Raw genomic sequence first — 23,481 nt, 5'->3', positions numbered from 1 at the left:
TCTTTTAAGCTAGTAGGGTGTGGAGTAGGGCGGGCCTAGGGGCGGGGCAGAGGCCACACTTCCCTCCTGAACAGGATTAAGTTCCCAGACCAGTTTCTGTTCCCTCATCTCAACGCAGAACCTGCACCATGGTGATGACTTTAGGTTACTGGGACCTCCGCGGGGTAAGAGTTCTTTGAGTGAGCCATGGAGTTGTGTTTGTGTGTGTGTGTGTGTGTGTGTGTGTGTGTGTGTGTGTGTGTGTGTGTGTCACTGGAAAGTGGTGTTGGAAGTCTGCAAACAGAAATAGTACAGCTGGTGACTTATGGCAACAGAAGCGTCCTGCTGAAGTCCTGCTGCCATCTGGTTCCTTTCACTGTCTGTCCTTTTGATGTGGGGACATGTATGTGTGTGTCAGGGGTTGGGGGGAGGTGGTGAGAAACATTGCTGGGGTGTGTATAGAAGATCACCTGGAGGATACTGTCACTGAGTGGGCATCTCACTTCTCTCCCAGCTGGCTCACTCCATCCGCCTGCTCCTGGAATACACAGACTCCAAGTATGAGGAAAAGAGATACAAGCTAGGAGATGGTAATGACCTCCAGGTTCTGCTTCTGGTCCCCTCTTGTCTTCTCTGCCTTCCTCTGTCAGCTGGATCAGGGGCCTCCCCTTCCCCAACATCTTTGAGCCTCCAACTCAGGACAAGGAAGTGATTACTGGGGTCCTAAAATAGCTGTTGGGATAGCTTTCCATAGATCTTTTCTGTGAGTAATGCTCATGTTGACTTAAAACCTAAGTTGCTTTCTTCAAAGCTAGAGTGAGGCTTGGTTCAGATTCATAATACCTTATTTTTAGGGGATCCTGTTACTGACAATGTGTGGGTTTTCTTGGATATGAGGGCTGTCTTCTGGTGTGTGTATGTATGAACTCAAGTGAAGATTGAGCTCACTGTCTCTCCTCCCACCCCCATTCTTCCCAGCTCCAGACTATGACAGAAGCCAGTGGCTGAATGAAAAGTTCAAGCTGGGTCTGGACTTCCCCAATGTAAGTGCAGGGCTGGGTGCTGGACAATTGAGGGTGCCTCTTCCCCTTCCTTTCTGCCACCGGAGGGCTCTCAGGCTGCAGTGCCTTCTGCTCAGCCCTGAGCACCCTGGCTCTCTGCACGGCCTTCCCATGATGCTCTGTGCTGGGCTCAGTCACTTGCTGACAGGCTCACTCAGTGCCCAGCATGGCCAGGCCCTAGGAGGACAGGCTTCCTGCCTGTCCTTATTCAGAGGGGGTGCAGGGGATTCCAGGGTCCCCACTGAGCCAGCCTGTGCCATTTGCAGCTGCCCTACCTGACTGATGGGACTCACAGGGTGACACAGAGCAACGCCATCCTGCGCTACATTGCCCGCAAGCACAACCTGTGTGAGTGAAGCTGGAGACTGGGCATAGGAGGGCAGTATTTAGTGCCTCTGGGTGGAGTGTGGAGGGTGAGTCTCTATTGTATGACTGCAGGTGGGGAGACAGAAGAGGAGAAGATTCGTGTGGACATTGTAGAGAACCAGGTTATGGACACACGAATGCAACTGGCCAGGATCTGCTACAGCCCTGACTTTGTGAGTCCCTCCTAGTGGGCTGTATAGCATTCTGTCTTACTGAGTTCTTGGGGCTTTGATAAGGAAATCAGACTGTATATTGATTTATCTACCATGTTGCTTGTTGCCATCTGATTCTGAGTCTCCAGTGCACCAGTAACCATACAACTCCAGATTGTGCCTAATGACTGACTTAGTTACCACATACAATATTCCAGACTTTGTAGAGTGGAATTTGATGTCTTCAAACTGTGTTTTACTCACATGTTACTCCCTCCTATCTCCCTGAAACATGAAGGTGCAGCCATATTTGCTCAATACTGAAATGAGAGTCAACCATAGGTCCTTTGTATTTTGTTTACGTCTTTCAATTTGTCCATTCCCCCACATCACTCTAGAAACTGCTCAGGTGTCCACTCTACTCTGCCATCAACCATTTGCTGGGATTTATGACTTTCTCACCTACATTAGATTCTTCCCAGTGTAGTTAGAGTGGCCAGGCTCACAGTAACCTGGGTCTGACCCTTGGGAGAAGACTCATGACAGGTGCAGACACTGCAGTATTGCTGCTTCCCTATGGTTCTCTCAGTGGACAGTCTCACAGCACCTGTGATGACCACAGGTGAATGAAATCAAAGCCTGGCTCCACCTGGGATATTGGCTCTGGCTGCTTTCACCTATGGCCCTGACAGTAAGGGGGCCCTGAGGGTCTACCTCTCTCTCTCTCTCTCTCTCTCTCTCTCTCTGTGTGTGTGTGTGTGTGTGTGTGTGTGTGGTGATAGCTGTGTTGTTCCTTAGGAGAAACTGAAGCCTGAGTTCTTGGAAGGGCTTCCTGAGAAGATGAAGCAGTACTCAGAGTTCCTGGGGAAGAGGCCATGGTTTGCAGGGGACAAGGTACAGGAAGAATTTTGTGGGTGGGAGTGTTATTCACTTATCCTGGGCTGGAGGGAGGTGGCATCTGTGCTGTCTGTATCTGCAGATCACTTTTGTGGATTTTCTGGTTTATGACCTCCTGGACCAGCACAGCATATTCCAGCCCAATTGCCTGGATACCTTCCCGAACCTCAAGGAGTTTCTGGCCCGCTTTGAGGTGACTGTCTTTATCCTCCTGGTTCTTTATACTTTGCATATCTTCCCTCTTCACCCAGTTGTTTTATTTGGCTGTTTTACTTGTCCTGGAGGTAAAGTAAAAAGCACAGAAGAAATAACACGTTCACTGAAGACTTTGTTGGTGGTTTCTATGCCAGGATTTGTGCTCATGGTTTTATATGTTTTGAGTTACTAATCTGAACAACAACCTTATGAGAGAATTGCTCTTTGTATTTTATAGATAAGGAGACCCAGATTGGAGTGGGAAGGAGTTGGCTCAGCTCACAAGGCAGTACAGGCTGTGCTGGGCTCCCCTCAGCCTCTGGCCTCGCTTGGGACAGTTAGTGTCTGTCTCTTTTCTGTGCCAAACAGAAAGGGGCCAGATCTTCTCCCAGCCTGAAAGTTTGTGAGTGTATATTCAGTTGTGCTGAGAGACCAGAGAAATGGGGGGATTAATAATCATCACCAAAGACACATTAATTATCATTTTTTAAAGCTTTGAAGATACTCTTTCCTTGAAATTTCCAGGAAAGTAGTGCTGGGATTTGAATTTATAAGTGGGTATCCTTGGGGAAAGATTTCTCTTGATACTTTTGTGTTGAGATACTTTTCTTCCCTCCTTGAACTCCTTTTCCATGTTGCTCACTTACCCAGAATTTGTCTTGAAGATGGGTCTTTTAAGGCTATTTGATTACTTACTCATCTGTTCTTCTCCTGGACGCGAGGGACTGTGACAGGCATAGTGGGGGACTCAATGCAGATCTGGGAATTTGAGGCATCAGTCTAATAGCATTCTCACCTCTGATCTGCTTCCAAAGCTCCCTTTAATGTGGCAGGGATAGGGCTTGAACCTGGGTCACTCACCATCCAAGTGAACTCTTTTGTTGACCTGTGATCTTCCTTTTCAACTAGTTCTCATGGTCTCTAGCTCTGTCTCAGGCTGATCGCTCCTGGCGGTTATGTAAAAGTTGGGGCTGTGGACTCCCAGAGTATGGGGAGTGGCTGTGGGGACAGGCAAAGTGCATGGGGAGTGGCTATGGGAACAGGCACAGGGTATGGGGAGTGGTTGTAGGAACAGGCACAGGCAGAAAGAGCTGTCAACCCAGGATTTTGATTCCCTGAAACTCAGGGGCTCCTTTGTAGTGAGGTTGTTGCCCAACACCACAAGTGCCCCCTGCCTGGCTGGTTGCAGCAGGATTGAAATAAGCTCTATCTCCTGGCTAGGTGCCCACTCCATCCTGTGAGCAGGCAGTGTGAGCCTGTGCTCCCTGGCTTCCTACCCCACATCCTGGGCCAGTATCAGCCCTGCTTCTGCTGAGTGGCTGGTGGAATCTGCATTTTGTACAAGTTGTGCTGCTATGCCCTTCATTGTTGGGGCTATGCTGCTCCTTACTGACTTTTTCAGATAGAAGAGAGAGACAAAGGGAGGCAGAGAAAGTCACCACAGCATTGAAACATCCTCCAGTGCAGTAAGAATTGGGCTAAAATCTGGTTCAAGTGCTTGAACCATCTCGCTGCTCCTGCATGGGTACATTGTGATTCTCTTATGTTTCTACTGTGGGAAACTGGGAGTCAAGATCAGCCCCTGGGAAACAACACTGTTTCTGAGATAGGGACAAGGTCTTTCTGGTGGGAGGCTGTCAGGGATGCGAGTGTTCAGGATAAAGAGCTCAGAACTGGGAGAAGGCCAGGCTCCATCCAGTCCTGCCCACTCACTATAGTGTCAGTGGCTTCATCTGTGTGTAACTAATTTCCACTGCTGAAACACAGGAGAATATACCTTTTAGGATAGTTTTGTGGAGTCTGCACCTACCTTGTAAACTTTCATCATTTTATGAGAGTCCCTAGACCATAGATAATAAACCACAGAGCACATTGTAGATTCTTCAAATATGACACATGGTAAGATTTCACATGTCTGATAGGCAGTTGAGTTGACCAATGGATCTGAGCACCTCAGATCTTAAACCTCAGTATTGGATCCCACCTCCCCTAGAAAGACTCCCCAGGATCCTGAACTTGAGGCTTCTGCAATGGGGCTACAAGAGCCCCATTTTCCAGTTGACTGTGGGATCTGATCTTCTTTTTTCTCACCCTCAGGCCCTAGCAAAGATCTCTGCCTACATGAAGTCCAGCCGCTTCCTTCGTGGGCCACTGTTTGGAACAATGGCTTCATGGAACAGCAAATAGTCAGAGAAGGAGCAGCTTTGAATTTGCTGCACTGGAGCTATGAGGTCAAAGTGACCCTCCTGCACCCCTGGTTCTCCTCTCTGGCTCTTTTTTTCCATTCATTTCTTTCTTACTTGCTGTGAAATGATTTGTTCTTTCCCTTCCTCTTGTGTTTGTCTATTCCTTAAAGCATTACACATCCCAGTTCTATTCAGTAATGTCTTCAAATTAACTTCTTACCTTTAAGTCCTGCAGACCGTTCTTCCTTCAGTGTTTCCTTGGCTGTGAGGTGCCTGACTGGGCCCAGGGTCCATGGAGCACAGTCCTGATCTCTCAGCCCTGAAGATTTGGATGCCTAGTGGACGGGCCTTGCTTTCATCATGCCCCCTGCCTGACCCTGCCTGATTTGTAGTAAAACATCAGCCACATCTGCTGAGTCTTGTCTTTTAGTTTTTCCTTCATGACCACCTGGACTCCAACTACCCCTGTACTGTGTGGCTCTTACAGGTCACATTGGCCTTGACTGAGGGATTTGTGTGGTGGGAGGTGTTTTGTGGCTTCTGGTTTCTCTCTGCCTGCTGAGCACAGAACACCACCCTCTTAAGTGGAAGGAGGTGTCTCTGTGGCCTGGCTTGCCTCTTTTCTCCCCTCCACCATGAGGTCCTATGGCTGTGCAGGACTGTGTGTGTTTACAGGAGGGCCAGAATAAGGATTCTTTCTCTGTCTACATCCCTCAGAGCTGTGAGCTGGATCCTATATCTATTCTTTCCTCAGCTGTTTCTATCTCCCTCTCCAGTCTGCTGCCCAGCTCCCATCTAGAACCATGTTTCCTTGATACTCCCTGCTTTTCCTGGGTGCCCATGGGAGAAGTTTCTTTAATTTTGGCTACATGCCCCCAATAAAGAAATTAAAAAAAAATTTTGGCTACGTGAACATGTCTGCTCTACTCACACTGATCAAATACTTTGGAAGGTCTAAATGTTGGATGAATTCCCCAGCCCTTTGCTAGGATCATTCATAGCACTGCCTAGGTCTGAGTGATGATTGTTGGGCTGAACTCTTTATAGGAGGCTCTTATTTTATAGTGTTGAGATGCCATTCTGCAGTTCCAAACCCTAGTTTTTTTTTCAGAATCTGGGCTGTCATTTTCTCCTCACACCTTTCCATTAGCACTGCAAGATGGGCTTTCTCTATGGTGAATCTTCTACGTATATCCTCTGGAGTGATCTTAATCACACTGTGGAATATGCTGCATAAGAGAAAAATTGCAAGTCAAAGTATCTTATCTAAAAAGGATACACATTTGGGACAAAATGGATAGGAACTGATGGTGAATATGCTAAATGCTAAGTAAAGAGGTGAAGGACAACTACCATATGGTCTGCTCATATGTGATATATAGTTGACTAAAGTAAAATGAACTTGAAAAAAACGGCAACAAAATTGTCTCTTGGACTTTATGAGAAGGAAGGTTTTTATTAGAGTTGTGGTAGGGGGCACAGAACTTTGGTGAAGGGTGTAGTGACTTTACACACAATATGTGGGTGTGAGAATACTACTGAAATCTTAATGACTTTGTAAAACAATTCTAAATCACTAATAAAAATAAGGAAATTAATGGAAAAAGATACATCCAAAAATATAATTTGTTGAAAAAAGGGCTTAGTTTTAACTATTTCTCAAAAGATTTCCATTAATCAATAAACATGAAAATGTGCTCAGCATTATTAAATATTGAAGAAGTTTTGAACAACATAGGATCCTACTGCACAGCAATATAAGCTGATAAAGAATATATAAGCAATATAAAGAATAAGTAATATTCTCTCTCTCTCTCTCTCTCTCTCTGCCACCAGGGTTATTGCTGGGACTCGGTGCCTGCATTACAAATCCACCACTTCCAGCAGCCGTTTCTTTTATTCTTTATTTCTATTTTTTTTTTAGTTTTGACAGAATAAAGAGAAATTGAAAGGGAAGAGGAGATAGAAGAGAAAGAAAGATAGACACCTACATATTTGCACTTAGCTAGGTGCACTATTGCTTGGCCCCCATAATATTCTCTAATTGCTGAGTAATGCAAATATCCCTTGTGATAGGTGGAATAGCCTCTTTAGAGTCCTCCAAAATCTACTAGAACTAAGCATATATCTCCTATGTCCTGAAATCCCACTTTCTATAAAATAGTAAGATGAATGAATCTCTTGTGCTATAGAACACATGCTTAGTAATGTTCAAACATTGTTATTTGAAATAGTTGATCACTGGCAGCAATTCAAACATCCATCAGTGGGAAATAGACACATTTCCCACACAAACTACAGCTTGTGAAAATAATTATAGTATTCATATGAGGGGTTAGATGGTGGCATACCAGGTTGAACACACATGTTACCATGTACATTTATGTATTTATTTAACCCAATTGCACCAACCCCCCTCTGTGGGGTGGATGTGTGGCTAGTGTGTTTGTGTGTGTTAGGGCTGCAATTTTGGACTGGAAGCCTGGCCAGCCAGAGCTCAGAGGTCTTTGGTGTTCAGGCATCTGGACATTATTTCTGGAGTCCTATTGGCTGGGCTGAAGTTAGGGATTGAATTTCATTCTGGCCAGGACTCCTGCAACCAATGGTAGTGCTGCCTCTAGGGGGTGTGTCAAGAACTGCACAATGGAAAGGCTGTACTTCAGGCTCCCCTTTTTACCAGCTCCTGGCCAAAGGGTAAATTCCATTACAACTGCAGGAAGGTCCCTCTATTCAGAGCACCAGAAGTGGCACAGTGACCATGATCTTTGCCTACTGGGACATTCGTGGGGTGAGTAGAGGTCCATAAAGATGGCATGATGCTAATAGGTAGACTGGAAATGGCACTTGGAAGGGACGAGGCCTTCCAGGTGGTTCCTGTTCAGGGCTTGCTGGTGACCATGACTTCTCAGGTGTAGGTGGGAGGAGGGGATAGGAGTGTGGAGGTGAGTGACAAGGTGGGGGAGGGGGTGGAGGTGGGGGTGGTAGATAACTCAGAGTAGAGACCATCACTCAGTGGGGATCTCCAGTCTCTGACCTCTGTCACTACCATCTTTCCCAGCTGGCTCACTCCATCCGCCTGCTGTTGGAATATACAGGTTCCAAGTATGAGGAGAAGAAGTACTCCATGGGAGATGGTAATGGCATCCTGGTCATGTTCCAGCTTCACTGTGCATCCTGATTTGGTACCCAGTATCCCACATGCAGGTTATCTGTTGTCCTCTCAGTTAGCCTCCACCAGTTAAAGCAGCACACACCTCTCCATGAACCTCTTTGAGGTTGCAGCCAGGACCCCTGCAAAGTAGGACAGGATAGGAGTTTCTTAAGTGGTAGGGTTGGACACAAAGAGCTTTGAGCTCATTCTTTCTTCTGCCCTGCAGCTCCTGACTATGACAGAAGCCAATGGCTGAATGAAAAATTCAAGCTGGGCCTGGACTTCCCCAACGTATGTTCAGGGCTGGGTGCTGGGCAAGTAAGGGCACCTCTTTCTGCTTCCCTCTGCCACCTAAGGGCTTTTAGGTTGCAGTGCCTTGTGCTCAGCCCTGAGCACCCTGGCTCCCTGCTCAGCCTTCCCATGATGTTCTGTGCTAGGCTCAGTATTCCACTGACATGCTCACTCAGTGCCCAACATGGCCAGGCCCTGGGAGGCCAGCCTTCCTGCCTGTCCTTGCTTAGGGAGGGGGTGCAGGGCTCCCAGGGTCCCCAGTGATCTGGCCTATGCTCTTTGCAGCTGCCTTACCTGATTGATGGGGCTCACAGACTGACGCAGAGCAATGCCATCCTGCGCTACATTGCCCGCAAGCACAACCTGTGTGAGTGGGGCTGGGGTGAGAAGTGGGGGTGGGGAGCTGTGAGCTGGGCTTGGCTTTCCCTGGGCTTGTGTGGGTGGGGCTAGAGGGCGAGTTCCTGCTGTGGCTACAGGTGGAGAGACAGAAGAGGAGAGAATCCGTGTGGACCTTTTGGAGAACCAGGCCATGGACACTCGCCTGGAATTAGCCTGGCTCTGCTACAATACTGACTTTGTGAGTCCTTACTGGTGGACTGGGAAAGACATCATTAAGGAGCCCAGAATGTGTGTTCCATTTGCAGTGTCCTGCTTGCAGCATTTGAATTCCTTGGTGTCACTGATCTGCCAAGCAGCTCCCTCTACTGCAACAGAGCAGCTCTCACAACACGACTGTGATAGCAATCTGTAACTCAGTTCCCACCAGACTCAGGATAGAGTCCAGAGTGCCTGGGTGAGACTCAGTGCTCAGGCAGTTCACTCACCTGGTCAGTCCAGAAGCTGACTCAGCTCCCCAAAGTTCTTGGGTGTCAGCATGCTAACTTGATGAGAGTCTCTCTTCCCTTCCTTGTGGCCACCCAGATTCTGCTCCTCTTTGAAGAGAGGCACAAATACCCATCTCTTCTCTTGTCCTCCACTAGCTAGGACTTTCTGCTTCTTTGCCCATGCCATTGAGTTCTTGGCTTCTTTCTGAGATAATTAAGAGTCAGTCAGATTCTCATAGTCTCCTGGGTATTTGGTCATGAGTAGAGACACATAAGCACATGTGGGGACAGTGAAGTGGTCTGCCTTCTTGTTGCACTCACAGATAGAACTTCTCAGGGTAGACTCTTGATCACAGTATTATTCAATAGGAGCCTGAGTCACACTCAAGTGTAGTCATTAACATAGCTGCTCTCACCTGTGATTGCTGGGGGCAAGGGAGCCCTGGGGTCTGCGTGTGTGTGTGTGTGTGTGTGTGTGTGTGTGTGTGTGTGTGTGTGTGTGTTGATAGCTGTCTGTCTTGTCCCTCAGGTGAAGCTGAAGCCTGAGTATTTGAAAGAACTTCCTGAAAAAGTGAAGCAGTACTCAGACTTTCTGGGGAAGAGGCTGTGGTTTGCAGGGGACAAGGTACAGGGAGAGGCTTTGGGGTGTGGGGAACTGCCATACATGCAAGGACCAGACTCTGGTGCCCACTCATTCTTGTTTCCACAGCTCACCTTTGTGGATTTCCTGGCTTATGATGCCCTTGACCGACTCCGTATATTACAACCAAAATGCTTGGAAGCCTTTGCAAACCTGAAGGACTTTATGGATCGTTTTGAGGTTGCTTCATTTAATTACATATATCTTCTTTATCTTACTTTTTTTCCAGAAGTTTTCCAAGACTGGAAGGAAACTCAAGAAGAATGAGCATCTCTTGAGAACTTTTCCAGATTCTGACATATATTGTGTCATACTTAACTCTGCAGCTTTGACTGAGCAGATTATCACTTCTACTTTATAGATAAGGGAGCTGACATTGGAAAGAGAAGGACATTTCTTAGCTCACAAGGCAGCACAGGCTATGTTGTACTCCCTTCAGCCTCTGGTCTCACTGGGGACAGTCAGTATTTGTCTATTTTCTGTGCCAAACAGAAAGGGGCCAGGTCCTCTCCCAACATGGGCCTGCAGAAAAGGAGAGAAGTGTGAAGGGAGCAGAACATTCAGAAGTGTATGGACTTGAGACATGGTAGGACTGAGTAAATACCAAAGAAATGAACCAAATTTTCTCTCTATTTCTTTTTATAAGTTTATATTTATTTATTTATTTGATAAGACTGAGAAAAATTGAGAAGGGTAGGGAAGATAGAGAGGGTGATATATATTTTAAAATTTTTATTTATAAAAAGGAAACACTGACAAAAACCATAGGATAAGAGGGTTATAGCTCCACACAATTCCCACCACCAGACCTCCATATCCCATCCCATCCCCTGATAGCTTTCCTATTTTTTATCCCTCTGGAAGTATGGATCCAGGGTCATTATGGGGTGCAGAAGGTGGAAGGTCTGGCTTCTGTAACTGCTTCCCCACTGAACATTAACGTTGGCAGGTCAATCCATACTTCTAGCCTGTCTCAGAGAGGGTGATATTAAGAAAGATACCTGCAGAACTGCTTCACCACTCATGAAACTTCCCCTTGTAGGTGGGGACGAAGGCTTGAACCCAGATTTTTGTGCACTGTAACGTGGATGCTCAAGCAGGTGCACCACAGTCTAGCCCCCTTCCTCTCTATTTCTATACAGCTTTGTAGTGGCCCCACCTTGCCCTTGGGTAATCCTGAGCTTTCCAGGACAATAGTTGGTGCTGGGATTTGAATATCTATGTGAGTGCCCTGGGGAAAGGGTTTCTCTTGATGTCTTCTGTTGGAACAATTTCCTTCCCTTCCCTTCCCTTCCCTTCCCTTCCCTTCCCTTCCCTTCCCTTCCCTTCCCTTCCCTTCCCTTCCCTTCCCTTCCCCTCTCTTCCCTTCTCTTTCCCTCCTGCCCCTTCTTCCTTTCTCTCTGATTTCCCAGATTCTTATTGAAGATGAAGCAGTATCTTCCTATTATATATCTCTCTTTTCCTGTTTCTTATTTGTGGCTAATTGTTGGTTACAATATTTTAAGATTATATGTATAGTACCATACCACTTTTCTCATATTCACTAATCTACTCTTCTCTTGGGTGTGAGGGACTGTAACAGGCATGGGGGGGGGGTACTCAAAGGGGATCTTTCATTGCCTTTCATTGTACACACACACACACACACCACACCACACACATACACACACACCATGCTCAGTGCAGCAGGGGAATGTCAGGATCCAGCCTTCAGTGTTGTGTCAGCTGAGTGTTAGTGATCAGAGCCTGGGAATCCCCTCACAGCCCCTCCAGATGTCCCTGAATCAGCCACTCAAGGTCCCCCTGAGTCAGTGCATTGGAGAAAATGTCTGCTTTGTTATGTGTTCAGGATCTGATCCATGAGTTTAGCAGCCCACAATCATCCTGCTTCCACTGCTGGCTGCCAGCAGCTCTGCCCTGGCTCTGCTGGGTGAGTAGCTTTGGTGATTCCGTCAGTGTTGAGACCATGGTCCAGCATGGAAATGGAGAGTGGCTGTGTGTGTAGCTCGAGACTGGGCCAAGTGGGTCTTCTGGATATGGGCCAACCAGGCAGCTTAAAACCTTGAGAATTTCTGGATGCTCTCTGTCTTGGGAAGATAGTTTCCCAGCCAACAAACAGCTCTCCTGAGAGGGCGCTGCATTGCCAAGCAATGCAAGTTTGATCTGGGCCTTCACTACACTGAAGGAAACATCAGTGCTGTGCTGTTTTTTCCATTTCCCTCTACCTCTCTGTCTCTGCCTCTCTCTTCCTAGCTGAAAAAAGTTAGACCGAGATTGGTAAAGCTTTGGCAACAACAACAAAAAAACAAAACAAAATAGTTTCCAGCCACACCTGTTTGCATTTTTCCCAGTGGGCTGAGAAGAGCTGAGTGTGAGACAGGTAGGTGGAGGCCTCGTGAGACAGGGCTGTTATCAGGTAAGGCAGCTGAACTCTCCTCTTTAAGGGGAATGACTGGATGGGGCTGAGCAGTGACATATCTGGTTGAGCACACATGTTACCATTGTTAAAGAGTGAAATCAAACCACCATCCACTGCAAGGAAGCAAAAGATGTTTATTCACGAATTGCAATCCGGGCCGAGATGGTGACTGGTGTTAGTCTACCAAGCTCGACCCTGAACAAAGCTCAAACCATAAAATTTATAGGAATTCAGACTACACTCAGGGAGGGGGGAACACATCACCTTATCAGCCTATATCCAATCATTTCAAACTTAGCAAAAGCCTGATCCATTCAGAGCGAAGCATGGGCTAGTTCTAAACATCACACCAGACCAATAGGTCCCGGCCAAAGTGGGAGGGGGGTCACCACATTCCTTTGCTCTTTGTTGGGACCACCCGGCCATCTGTTTGTAATTCATCAGGCCATCTGTTTAAACTACCTGGTGACAGTATTCCTATGCAAAGGTCATGAGGAGGTTTGTCCGCAGCAGGGTCTGTCAAAATAATTGATGGCCTTTTAGGTTCTGTTGAGGGGAAAAGGGCAAGGAATTTTCCACCTCACTGGGCAGGAGGGCAAAAAGCAACTATATTTAAACTATTCTTAAAACTCAAACTCAAAAAGCAACTATACTTATAACTATTCTAGAGTTACTGCCTCTAACAACCATGAGGAAAGACCTAGATTCAAGCCCCAGGTTCCCACCTGCAGGGGGAAAAGCTTCATGAGCAGTGAAGCAGTGCTGAAGGTGTCTCTCTTTCTTTATCCCTCTCTATCTCCCAGAAATTCCCTCTTAATTTCTCTCTGTCTTTGGACTATGCTTGCCTAACCTGGTGTGCCACTGTCCAGCCATTTCTCTGTATTTACATTAAAAAAGAGAGAAAGAAATAAACAGCTACCAGGAGCAGTGGATTCATCATGTAGGCACCAAACCCCAACGATAACCCTCGTGGAAATAAAAATCAAATCAAACAGCCAATCAATTAATAGGATGACTCCAGCCAGGATTGCCCTTTTTTTCCCCAGTGACTCCTCTTGTCACTTTCAGCATGGCTTTGCTGAGTCTGTAGGTGCAGTTTGGCCATCTCTGCAAGCTGCCAGATACCTCCAGAGCTCTGGGTTCTCTGGGAATGTTGCTCTTTATAAGCCCCGACTGTCAGGTGGAGAAGCAAAGCACAGGTGAGACAGTAAGGACAAGGCCTCCTGTGTGCAGGGGAAGAGGGGAATGAAAGAGCCAGAGCCTGGGGCCAGGGAGAGAGCCAGGCTGCTGGAAGCTCTGTCCACTTACTCCTGTGTGAACTGAGGCAGCTGCTTCACCTCTGTGTGCCTCAGTTTCTGATAAGTGGCCATCATCATGTATGCTCTCATGTAAGGTCACTATGGATTCAAAACCTTCCCAGGGGCCAGTTGGTGGCACAACAGGTTAAGCACACATAGCATTATGTACAAGGATCTGGGTTCAAGCTCCCAATCCCACCTGCAGGGGGATTGGTTCATAAGTGGTGAGGCAAGTCTGCAGGTATCTATCTATCTATCTATCTATCTATCTATCTATCTATCTATCTCCCCATGTTCTCTCAGTTTCTCTCTTTCCTATCCAATAAAATGGGGGGTGGGGTGGGATGGCCTCTGGAAGTGGTGGATTTGAAGTTCCAGCACTGAGTCCCAGCGATAACCCTGGAAGCAAAACAAAAACAAAGACACAACACAACATAATACAACACAAAAAAGACACCTTCCCACAATCTCTTGTAGATTTCAAGCCACTAACAGAGTGTGGAATCTCTGTCAGATGTACATCTTACTATGCTGTCACATTTTAAAATCATGTTTTACTAATATTTTAAATTATATTATTTATTGGATAGAGACAATAAATAATAAAAGTGAAGTTAGGCTAGGGAGATAGCAAAAAGGCTTTCATGCCTGAGGCTCCAAGGCCCCAGGTTCAATCCCCAACAACACTATAAGGCAGAGTTGAAATATGTATACATATGCATCTACAGCACTACTTTACTGATTGTGAAGCTTCCCCTTTGCAAATGGGGAAAGGGGGCTTGAACCTAGGTCCTTGTGCATGGCAGTGTGTGCTCTCAACCCAGTGTACCATTTACTGCCTGACATCCTGCTGTCACAGGCAATTAGAACCCCAGAAGTTTGTCGTGTGTCTCCTCGTTTGATCTGATGAGGAAAAGCTCTACAGGGCCCTGACTTGCTGTTTCTGCAGGGGGGCTGTTCTTCTAGCGTGTGCCCTTCTTCCGTAGCCAGTCAACAGCGTCAGGTTGAAAGCTGTCAGGAGCTGCTTGTTGCTGGCTTTGAAAGTGACTGGGATCCATGTGGATTCAGTCGGCTAGAAGGATCATCAGTTTCCCCAATGAATGGGTACTCACGAGGGGGGCTGTTGAAGTCCCGTAACAGTGTGGGGTACAGCAGATCCTAATACTGACTCTCTTTTACCCCCTCTCAGCATCTAGAGAAGATTGCTGCCTACATGAAGTCCAGTCGCTACCACCCACACCCCCTGTTTCTAAAGATCGCCGTGTGGGGCAACAAATAGACCAGGTGGGCCAAGTAGCTGTGGAAGGGGCATCCTGTGCATGGTCTCTGAGAATTACTGGATCCTCCTACTCCCCGGATTCACTCCTCCTATTCTCTCCCCCTTCTTTCACCTTTCTTCTCCCCATGCAAGCCTTTTAGTCTCCTTTTCCTGCCTCCCATTCCTGTAAATCCAGGCTCCTTAAGATCTTGGACAGCTATTTTCCTCAGTGAGGTTCCTCAACCTTACCTTTCTCATACCATCTTTCCTTTAGAGGTTGCTACTGACTTGGGGTGCCCTCTATGCCCTGGCCCTGTAGAGTTTGGCCCTTAACTCCTGGCACTGCCCAGCCCTACCATATCCCCAGTAAAGTCTTCATCACACCTGCTGTGTCCTGTCATTATTCCTCTCAGTTTCCTGGACCCCAGCTAGCCCCTGAGCTCATGAGGACTGACTGGTGGCACTGGTCCTGGGTGGAGCATGTAGATGTATGTGGTAGGAAGGAGAACTGAGACCCTGGTTTCTCTCTGACAGCTGAGTGCAGGGTCCTCCCCAGGCTCCACTGGAAAGAGTCATCTCTGTGACCTGTGTCTCTCTTTCTCTCCCTCCAGCCTAAGACTGCATGGCTGTGCAGGGCTGCATGACTCAGTGAGTAGGGCCAGAATGGCAGCCTCCCCAGTTGAAGAGTCAGAATTCTTTTCTATTCCATGTTATAAACAGTGATGTTCAAACCATCATTTTTGAAATGGTCATTCATTGGCAACAACGGCAAACGCTAGAAGAAGAATTGGCAACAATCTAAAAGTCCACCAGTGAGTAGTGACAGATCAACTACAGTTTATTCGTTTTACACCACTGCATAAAAGAAATGGAGCAATTCACATAGTTAAGATAAATGTAGCCGGGGGGGGGGAGGTTCAGGTCCTGGAACATGATGGCAGAGGAGGACCTAGTGGGGGGTTGTATTGTTATGTGGAAAACTGGGAAATGTTATGCAAGTACAAATGACTGTATTTATCGTGGAACTGTAAACCAGTAAAAAAATTAAGAGAGATAAATTTAGTTTGATAAAATAGTTATTTTATTGAAATATATGTTTGTGTACCCTGAGTAGTATGGCATTTTTTAACTTAAAAATATATTCAACTTTTGTGAGAATAATATTTTTGAAAAACAGTATGGAGTTTTCTCAAAAAACTAAAACTTACATGAAACAGCAATCTATTTCTGGGAATCTATCTGAAGACACAAAGTCACTAGCTCAAAAAGGTAGCACTGAAAAAAAATAGTTGTACCACCCCAATGTCTTTTGTATCATTATTTAGGGTAGCTATGATACAGCAATAACCAAAGTGTCCTTCAACAGATAACTGGACAACGAAGATTTGATGTATACACAATGGGATACTCTTCAACTAAAAAAAAAAAAAAGATGCAAAATTTCTATTTGCAATAAAATGAAATTAAGAGAATGACAAATAGTGAATGATTTTACTTACATATGCAATATAAGGAAATACTACTAGTGGGCAGAGAAAACAAAAAACTCCACACTGATCTGTGGAGTTTGCACCATAAGGACAGATAAGTGAATTTCAAAGGCCTCTGGAGCTGACCTCTCACACCCAAACTACTGGGTGGGGTAGGTGGGGGAGGGTCAGGGCCACAGTCCATAAACCCTGGTGCCTGGACAGCAGAGGATCTGCAGGGCCACCCTGACCATGCCCTCCGCCCCCCTGGGGGGCTTCTGATGTCAGCCTGTCCTGGACACTGCTGCAGTCACCTGGGCATCTGATCCCTCAGAGGGCAGCCACCCCCACACCCACATTCCACTGGGCCTCTGAGCACTGTTCATGTCATTGCCAATGGCAGAGTCACCCAGCTAGTGAGGCCCCTCCACCTCCTGCCCCTTGCTGAGGCTGCTTCAGGTTTTAGATTCTCTAAGGATGAGCACTATTATTTTTAATTTCTTTATTGGGGAATTAATGTTTTACATTCGACAATACATACAATAGTTTGTACATGCATAACATTTCTCGGTTTTCCACATAACAATACAAACCCCACTAGGTCCTCTGTCATCCTTTTTGGGCCTGTACTCTCCCTGCCCCCCACCCCAGAGTCTTACTTTGGTGCAATACACCAACTCCAGTCCAAATTCTGCTTAGTGTTTTCTCTTCTGATCTTGTTTTCAACTTCTACCTGAGAGTGAGACATATGGATGAACATTATTTAATTCACATTTGCTCTTATCCTTCTTAGCACATGACCGAAGGACTGGATTTCTCTACAGTCCTTGAGATAAAGCAGATTTTCTTGTCTTTGCTCTTGATGGTCATTCCATTTCACCGTAATCTTAAACAAAGACTTTTAGGGATTCTAAAGACTGAGAGAAATTTTTAAAGGGAACTGAGTTGGTCTTCAAATGAAGGGGCAGATTTAACTCTATTTGAGCAGTCTCGCTGTCAGGCCTTAGTCTAAACAGGGTGAGTCTCCCAGAGACTTTAGGGGGGAAGCTGAGCCATGCTTCAGGGGGAAGGAAATGAAAGGACGGGTCAGGAGTCATGTTTTGTTGGTTTAGGCCAGGCTCTGTGCCAATTCCCTCAGATTTAGAAAAATCTGAGCGGGGCGGAGCTGCCACGTAATCTGGTGTGGGTGGGCTCCTGAATCCTTAATCTTAGTGGCTGAAATGGCTCCCTCTGGGGATGGGCCCGCTCCTGGCAGTGGCAGTGTTTGCTTAGTGTGGCTGGGCGGGCGTGCTGAGGGGGCGGAGCAATCCTCGGGGTTTTAAGTTCCCACTCTGGCGGCTCAGAGCACCCTCCTTCCTCTCTGAGCACGAAAAACCAGCGCCATGTCCATGACTTTGGGCTACTGGGACATCCGCGGGGTAGGTGAGGGAGCGTCTCAGTATGGAACCAAGGGTAGCAGGCTGTGAAATGATTCTAGGGAGGAAGTGGTTCTCCCAGAACCTGGTCTTGGTGCCCAGCCAGGTGTGTGTGTGTGTGTGTGTGTGTGTGTGTGTGTGTGCTGTGCGCGTGTGCTTGTGCGTGTGCGTGTGCGTGTGTGTGTGTGTGTGTCCAAGCAGGGTCTCAGTCTCTGACCTCTGTGACAACATCTTTCCTAGCTGGCCCATGCCATCCGCCTGCTCCTGGAATACACAGGCACCAAGTACGAGGAGAAGAGATACACGATAGGAGATGGTAATGGCCTCCTGCTCATTGCTCAGCTATCAGCATCACCAAGCATCTATTGCACCAACCACCTGTTTCTTTTTGGGACTACCTTCCACCAACTAGAGCAGCAGCTGTCCTTCTAGGACACCCCCACCCCATCCCAAACCCTTTTGAAGGTGCATCTGGGCCTTCCAGGGCTGGCCCTGAGGGGATTTCTGGGCTCTCTGAAGAGTAGTTGGTGTGGGCTCCCCTTAGGACTTGTCTTTCTCTGAGTAATACTCATGGAGGTTCTAAACACACCCCCAACCCCACTACCCAACTGGGATGTGATACTTGGTCCAGAGTCTGGACCCTGTGTTCAGGGGTTGCTTGTCATAGGCTCCTTTGTTACATCCCAGGACCTAGAACTAGAGCCAGGAGTTTTGTGTTCACTGTCTTTTCTCTCCCCCACAGCTCCCAACTATGACAGAAGCCAGTGGCTGAATGAAAAGTTCAAGCTGGGCCTGGACTTCCCCAATGTAGGTGCAGGGCTGGATGCTGGCAAGTGAGGGCATCTCTCCTCCTCCCCTTTCCCACCTGAGGGCTCTCAGGTTGCTGTGCCTTCTGCTCAGCCCTGAGCACCCTGGCTCCCTGCTCAGCCTTCCCATGATGCTCTGTGCTGGGTTCAGCTACTCACTGACAGGCTCATTCAGTGTCCAGCATGGCCAGGCTTCCTGCCTGTACTTGCTTAAGGAGGGGGTACAGGGGCTCCCAGGGTTCCCAGTGATCTGGCCTATGTTCTTTGCAGCTGCCCTACCTGATTGATGGGTCTCGCAGGCTGACACAGAGCAACGCCATCCTGCGCTACATTGCCCGCAAGCACAACCTGTGTGAGTGGGGCTGGGGACAGGGCACAGGGGGGCAGTGGGCAGTGCCTCTGGGTGGGGTGTGGAGGGTGAGTCTCTATTGTGTGACTGCAGGTGGGGAGACAGAAGAGGAGAGGATTCGCATGGACATTTTGGAGAATCAGGCTATGGACACCCTTTTACAAATGGCGAGGGTCTGCTATAACCCTGACTTTGTAAGTCTCTTCCCTGAGGGCTGGATAGGCTTTTATAGAAGCTCAGACTCTTTTGTTCCGTCTGTGCTGGTCTTCCTTGCTTTTTGAGCTCTTTAGAACTATTCATCCTCCAAGAGTTTCCCTCTGCTATCGCCAGTGCAGTCCTGAAGATGTCAGATTGTGTGAAATGAAAATTCTTGACTCATACCTGCTAGTCTTTAGAGAATCCAGACCACCAAGATGTACATTTAGTCACTGAATGATATGTTACAAGTTAGCCCAGGGCTGGAGGAGATGGTGCAGTGGTCGTGCACATATCTTCTATTGAAGACTTTCCAGGTTTAATCTCCTACACACAATGGCTAGAGCTGAGAAAAAAAAAAACAACAATAATAAATATGCAAACCTAGGGCTGTCCTTCTGTTACCTATATCTTATCCTGCATCATTTTGGTTCTTCTGCCTCCTGGATCTGCTCCCTGGAAGGGTGTTTGCACTCAAGTGGCACCACGTAGGGGCAGTGTAGTGTGGCCTGCCTTCCCCTGACTCTCACAAATAGAGTGGCACCCAGTAGGAGTCTTGAAGCTCACAGGTAGATTAAATTTGACCATGCCCTACTTCCCATCCCTCACTTCCATGTATAACCCAGTCTTGTTGCTTCACCTGTGGCCATTGGGGGAGAGGGAGCCCTGAGGGTCTGCTGCTCTGTATCTGTGTGTGAGGGTGGTGGTGTTGTTTTGTCCCACAGGAGAAACTGAAGCCTGATTACTTGAAAGGACTTCCTGAAATCTTGAAGCAGTACTCAGACTTCTTGGGGAAGAGACCCTGGTTTGCAGGGGCCAAGGTAAAGGGGGGGGTGGCTCATGAGGAAAGGAAGTTGTTATTCCTCTTAGATTTTGGTGCCCACTCATTCCTTTTGTGTCTGCAGCTCAGTTATGTGGATTTTGTGGCTTATGCCATTCTTGACATGCTCCGAGTGTTTGAGCCCAAGTGTCTGGATGCCTTCTCAAACCTGAAGGACTTCATGGCCCGCTTTGAGGTGATTTCCCTGATCCTCCTCAGTCGTTACATCTGTGTCTTTCCTCTTCTCCCTGACATTTTCCTAGTCCTTGACCTATCAAGAAGAAAAACTAGTATTCACAGAAAGCTTTGCCAGAACTTTGTTACAACATTTTTTTGATGGTAGAAGGATTATAATTTCTATTTTACAGATAAACAGAGCAAGGTTGGAAGCCCAAGGAATTTGTACAGCCCACAAGCCAGTACAGGCTGTGCTTCTGGCCTCATTAGGCAGCAGTCAGTGCCTCTCACTTTCGTGTGTGTGTGGTGTGTGGTGTGTGTGTGTGTGTATGTTGGGGGGGGTGAGAAAGAAAGGCAGAGATAGAGAGAGAGAGACAGACTTGGGCACTTTTCCAACCTGGGTGCATAGTGCAGGCTAGAGTGAAGGAAGCTAAATGGCCAGAGTATGTATACCGCTGGAAGTAAAAGAGTTGAGACAATGGGTTTTATATGAATCTCTCAAGTCACAGACTATACTGATGTTCCATTTACAAAGCATGGCAGCAGTCAGATCTCTGTCTGAGATAGTACTGAGGTTCCCAGGAGAAGGATTTTTATCTTGATTTTTTTTTTCTTTTGTTGTTGTTGGTGTCATTTCCTCCCCATCCCCACCTGACATCCATTCTTTCTTTCTCCAGTGACCTGAACTCTTTCTTAAAGAGGGAAAATTGGTGATGCACTTGGTTAAATGCAGGTTGTCATGAGCAAGGGCCTGGGTTCAAGCCCCATACCCCTACCTGAAGAGACATGCTTCATGAGTGGTGAAGCAGTGCTGCAAGTCTCTCTCTCTCTACCTCTGATTTTTTTCTCTGTCCTATTGAATGAAAGATAGGAAAAGAAAAGATGGGGTAGAGTGTTTGTTTTCAACTCATATTCACTCATGTGGTCTTCTCTGTATGTGAGGCATGGGGTTAGGTATAGAGGAATTCAAAGGTGGCACCCCCTGCCTGGAGTCTAGCCTCTTGGGCCCAGCGCATGTGGACAATGACAAGGACCAAACTGAAGGTATGAAAGTATAAAATTAAAGTGGTTGAGCAGCAGTACAACTGGTAGACTATACAAATTACCATATGAAGGGACCTAGATTCAAGCCCCTAGACCCTACCTGCAGGGGGAAAGCTCTATGAGTAATTGAAGCAGGACTGTAAATATCTCCCCTTTACATTTTTCTCTCTTTCTTTCTATCTCCCTCTCAATTTCTGTCTCTATAAAAAAGGAAGAGGAGAAAAAAAAGGAATCAAGTAAAGAAGGAGGGGAGGAGGAGATGGGAGGAGGGAGAGGAGAGGTGGAGAGAACAAGGAGGAGATGGGATATAATATAAAATATAAGATGGGATATAATAAAAGAATAAACTTGAAGGCAAGATGGTGACACATTTGTTAAAATTGCTAAAATTCACTTCTTACTCTGGCTTGCTCCCCTGGTCCCTACCTCAGGGTAAAAGCTTTGCAGGCAGTGAAACAGGCTGCAGCTCTCTTTCTCTCTTAGTTTCTCTCTCTCTTTATCCTCCTCTCTCACCCTATTCCTGTCTCTGTCATAATTTTTTTAAATGGAAAAAATCCAAAAGAATAAACTTACAGATTTGAGACCCCAGAGACTGTCACATGGCCCCTCACTGGACTCTACAATGACAGACTGTCCAGTCTTCTAACTCAGTGTTTCTGCAGGGGTGTTATTAGAGATGGAGAAGGGGGTCAGGCAGTAGATACTGATACCCACTTTTCTTTACCTCCAGGGTCTGGAGAAGATCGCTGCCTACATGAAGTCCAGCCGCTTTCTTCCTCGTCCTCTGTTTCTCAAAATGGCCACATGGACAGGCAAATAGATGCTGGAGACAGGAGACAGAGCAAGGAGTCAGATGGGGATCTGGAGAATATTTAGACATGTCCCTTTTGCCATATGTCCCTTTTGCTGTTTTGCTATATTTTTATTTTTTTCACTACCTCTCCTAGTGGGGAGGTATATGTGCTCGCTTTTAGCTCAACTTCATGCCCTTCTGTCTCTTAGCAAGGGGGTTTTTAAGAATGGTGAGTTTCTCTGTGCTTAAGTCCTTTGGCTTTAGTATGTGTGGACTCTCTCCTGTCAACCACAGTGCTTGTACCATAGATAGGGGTGGGGAGTGGGAGAATCATGGCTAGTGGTGTGGGGTGAGGCAATCACTGCTAGTGTGGTATCCCTCCACCTAATTTCCAGAAGCTTCCTCTGCTTTTGATGTCCATCCCTGTGTTCTTACCACATATCTCAATAAAACCCATTCTGCTCTATTGTAGTTATTGTTTTACCTGTTTTATGCTTCAGATTGATGGTAAATTCATTGAGGGGAGAACTCATGCCAAGAGTTTTATTCCCTAAACATATCATATGCAGCCAATGCACAACACAAATTGAGATTTTGAAAGAATTATCTCTGGGGAAGATCCTGTCAAATGCTCTAGCCATCACTGGGATTTACAGGTTGGGGTACAGTTCAATTCAGCTGTGAAAGATGTAAAGTTTAGAGGATTTAAAATCTACAGGTCCACCAATGTGTCCTGGAGCTCAGCTTCCCCAGAGACCCATCCTACTAGGGAAAGAGAGAGGCAGACTGGGAGTATGGACCGACCAGTCAACGCCCATGTTCAGCGAGGAAGCAATTACAGAAGCCAGACCTTCTACCTTCTGCAACCCTCAATGACCCTGGGTCCATGCTCCCAGAGGGCTAGAGAATGGGAAAGCTATCGGGGGAGGGGGTGGGATATGGAGATTGGGCGGTGGGAATTGTGTGGAGTTGTACCCCTCCTACCCTATGGTTTTGTTAATTAATCCTTTCTTAAATAAAAAAATAAATAAATAAAATCTACAGGTCCGGGGCCAGTGGAATAGCTCACTTAATGTGCTTCTTTGCCATGTGTGAGACTCAGTTTTGAGCCCTGCCCCACTTCACTGAAGGAAGCTTTGGTACTATGGTTTCTTTCTTTCTTTCTTTCTTTCTTTCTTTCTTCCTTCCTTCCTTCCTTCCTTCCTTCCTCCTTCCTTCCTTCCTTCCTTCCTTCCTTTCTTTCTTTCTTTCTTTCTTTCTTTCTTTCTTTCTTTCTTTCTTTCTTTCTTTCATTTCCACCAGGGTTATAGCTGGGGCTAGTTGCCGGCACTACAAATCCATTGCTCCCAGCAGCTATTTCTTCCTTTTGTGAATTTTATCTGACAGAACAGAGAGAAATTTAGAGGGAGGGGAGAGAAAGTGGGAAAGAAAGAGAGAAACACCTGCATCACTACTTCACCATTCGTGAAGCTTTCTCCCTACAGGTGGGGACTGGGACTTAAACCTGGGTCCTTGTGTATGGTAATACATGCATTTAACCATTTGTGCCACCAACCAGTTCCTACTTTCTATTTCTTATTGGATAGGACAGAGAGAAATTGAGAGGGGAGGGGAAGATAGGGAAGGAGAGAGAAAGAACTGCTTTAGCACTTGTGAAGCTTCCCCCCGAAGGTGGGGAGTGGTAGCTTGAACTAGG

The 23,481-nt window shown here is 46.8% G+C and overlaps 3 protein-coding genes across 6 annotated transcripts; all 3 read left to right on the top strand.

Annotated features, from left to right (window-relative positions):
• Positions 1–24: 24 nt before the first annotated feature.
• On the top strand, positions 25–5,244 carry LOC103119100 (glutathione S-transferase Mu 2-like). The gene is made up of 8 exons (XM_007529346.3): positions 25–164; positions 494–569; positions 958–1,022; positions 1,307–1,388; positions 1,479–1,579; positions 2,357–2,452; positions 2,538–2,648; positions 4,748–5,244. The coding sequence occupies exons 1-8, from the start codon at positions 129–131 to the stop codon at positions 4,835–4,837; spliced, it is 657 nt and encodes a 218-aa protein (XP_007529408.1). The 5' UTR covers positions 25–128; the 3' UTR covers positions 4,838–5,244.
• A 1,557-nt stretch (positions 5,245–6,801) lies between these two features.
• On the top strand, positions 6,802–15,100 carry LOC103119101 (glutathione S-transferase Mu 1-like). 4 transcript variants are annotated; one of them, XM_007529347.3, is made up of 8 exons: positions 6,802–7,624; positions 7,895–7,970; positions 8,214–8,278; positions 8,564–8,645; positions 8,755–8,855; positions 9,632–9,727; positions 9,812–9,922; positions 14,649–15,100. In XM_007529347.3, exons 1-8 carry the CDS (start codon positions 7,595–7,597, stop codon positions 14,736–14,738), a joined length of 651 nt encoding a protein of 216 aa, XP_007529409.1. In that variant the 5' UTR covers positions 6,802–7,594; the 3' UTR covers positions 14,739–15,100. The 4 variants fall into 4 exon arrangements, with proteins under 4 accessions (XP_007529409.1, XP_060057919.1, XP_060057921.1 ...); XM_060201936.1 differs by lacking the exon at positions 7,895–7,970; XM_060201938.1 differs by lacking the exons at positions 7,895–7,970; positions 9,812–9,922; positions 14,649–15,100 and having other exon boundaries at positions 8,755–9,071.
• A 2,351-nt stretch (positions 15,101–17,451) lies between these two features.
• Positions 17,452–22,256, top strand: LOC103119124 (glutathione S-transferase Mu 2-like). The gene is made up of 8 exons (XM_007529373.3): positions 17,452–17,604; positions 17,842–17,917; positions 18,344–18,408; positions 18,678–18,759; positions 18,850–18,950; positions 19,677–19,772; positions 19,857–19,967; positions 21,723–22,256. The coding sequence occupies exons 1-8, from the start codon at positions 17,569–17,571 to the stop codon at positions 21,810–21,812; spliced, it is 657 nt and encodes a 218-aa protein (XP_007529435.1). The 5' UTR covers positions 17,452–17,568; the 3' UTR covers positions 21,813–22,256.
• Positions 22,257–23,481: the final 1,225 nt, after the last annotated feature.

The sequence above is a fragment of the Erinaceus europaeus genome, chromosome 11 (genome assembly GCF_950295315.1).
Source record: "Erinaceus europaeus chromosome 11, mEriEur2.1, whole genome shotgun sequence".
Classification (NCBI taxonomy): Eukaryota; Metazoa; Chordata; class Mammalia; order Eulipotyphla; family Erinaceidae; genus Erinaceus; species Erinaceus europaeus.
The sequence above is the reverse complement of the archived record's forward strand: the minus strand, read 5'-3'. Positions and strand labels throughout refer to the sequence as shown.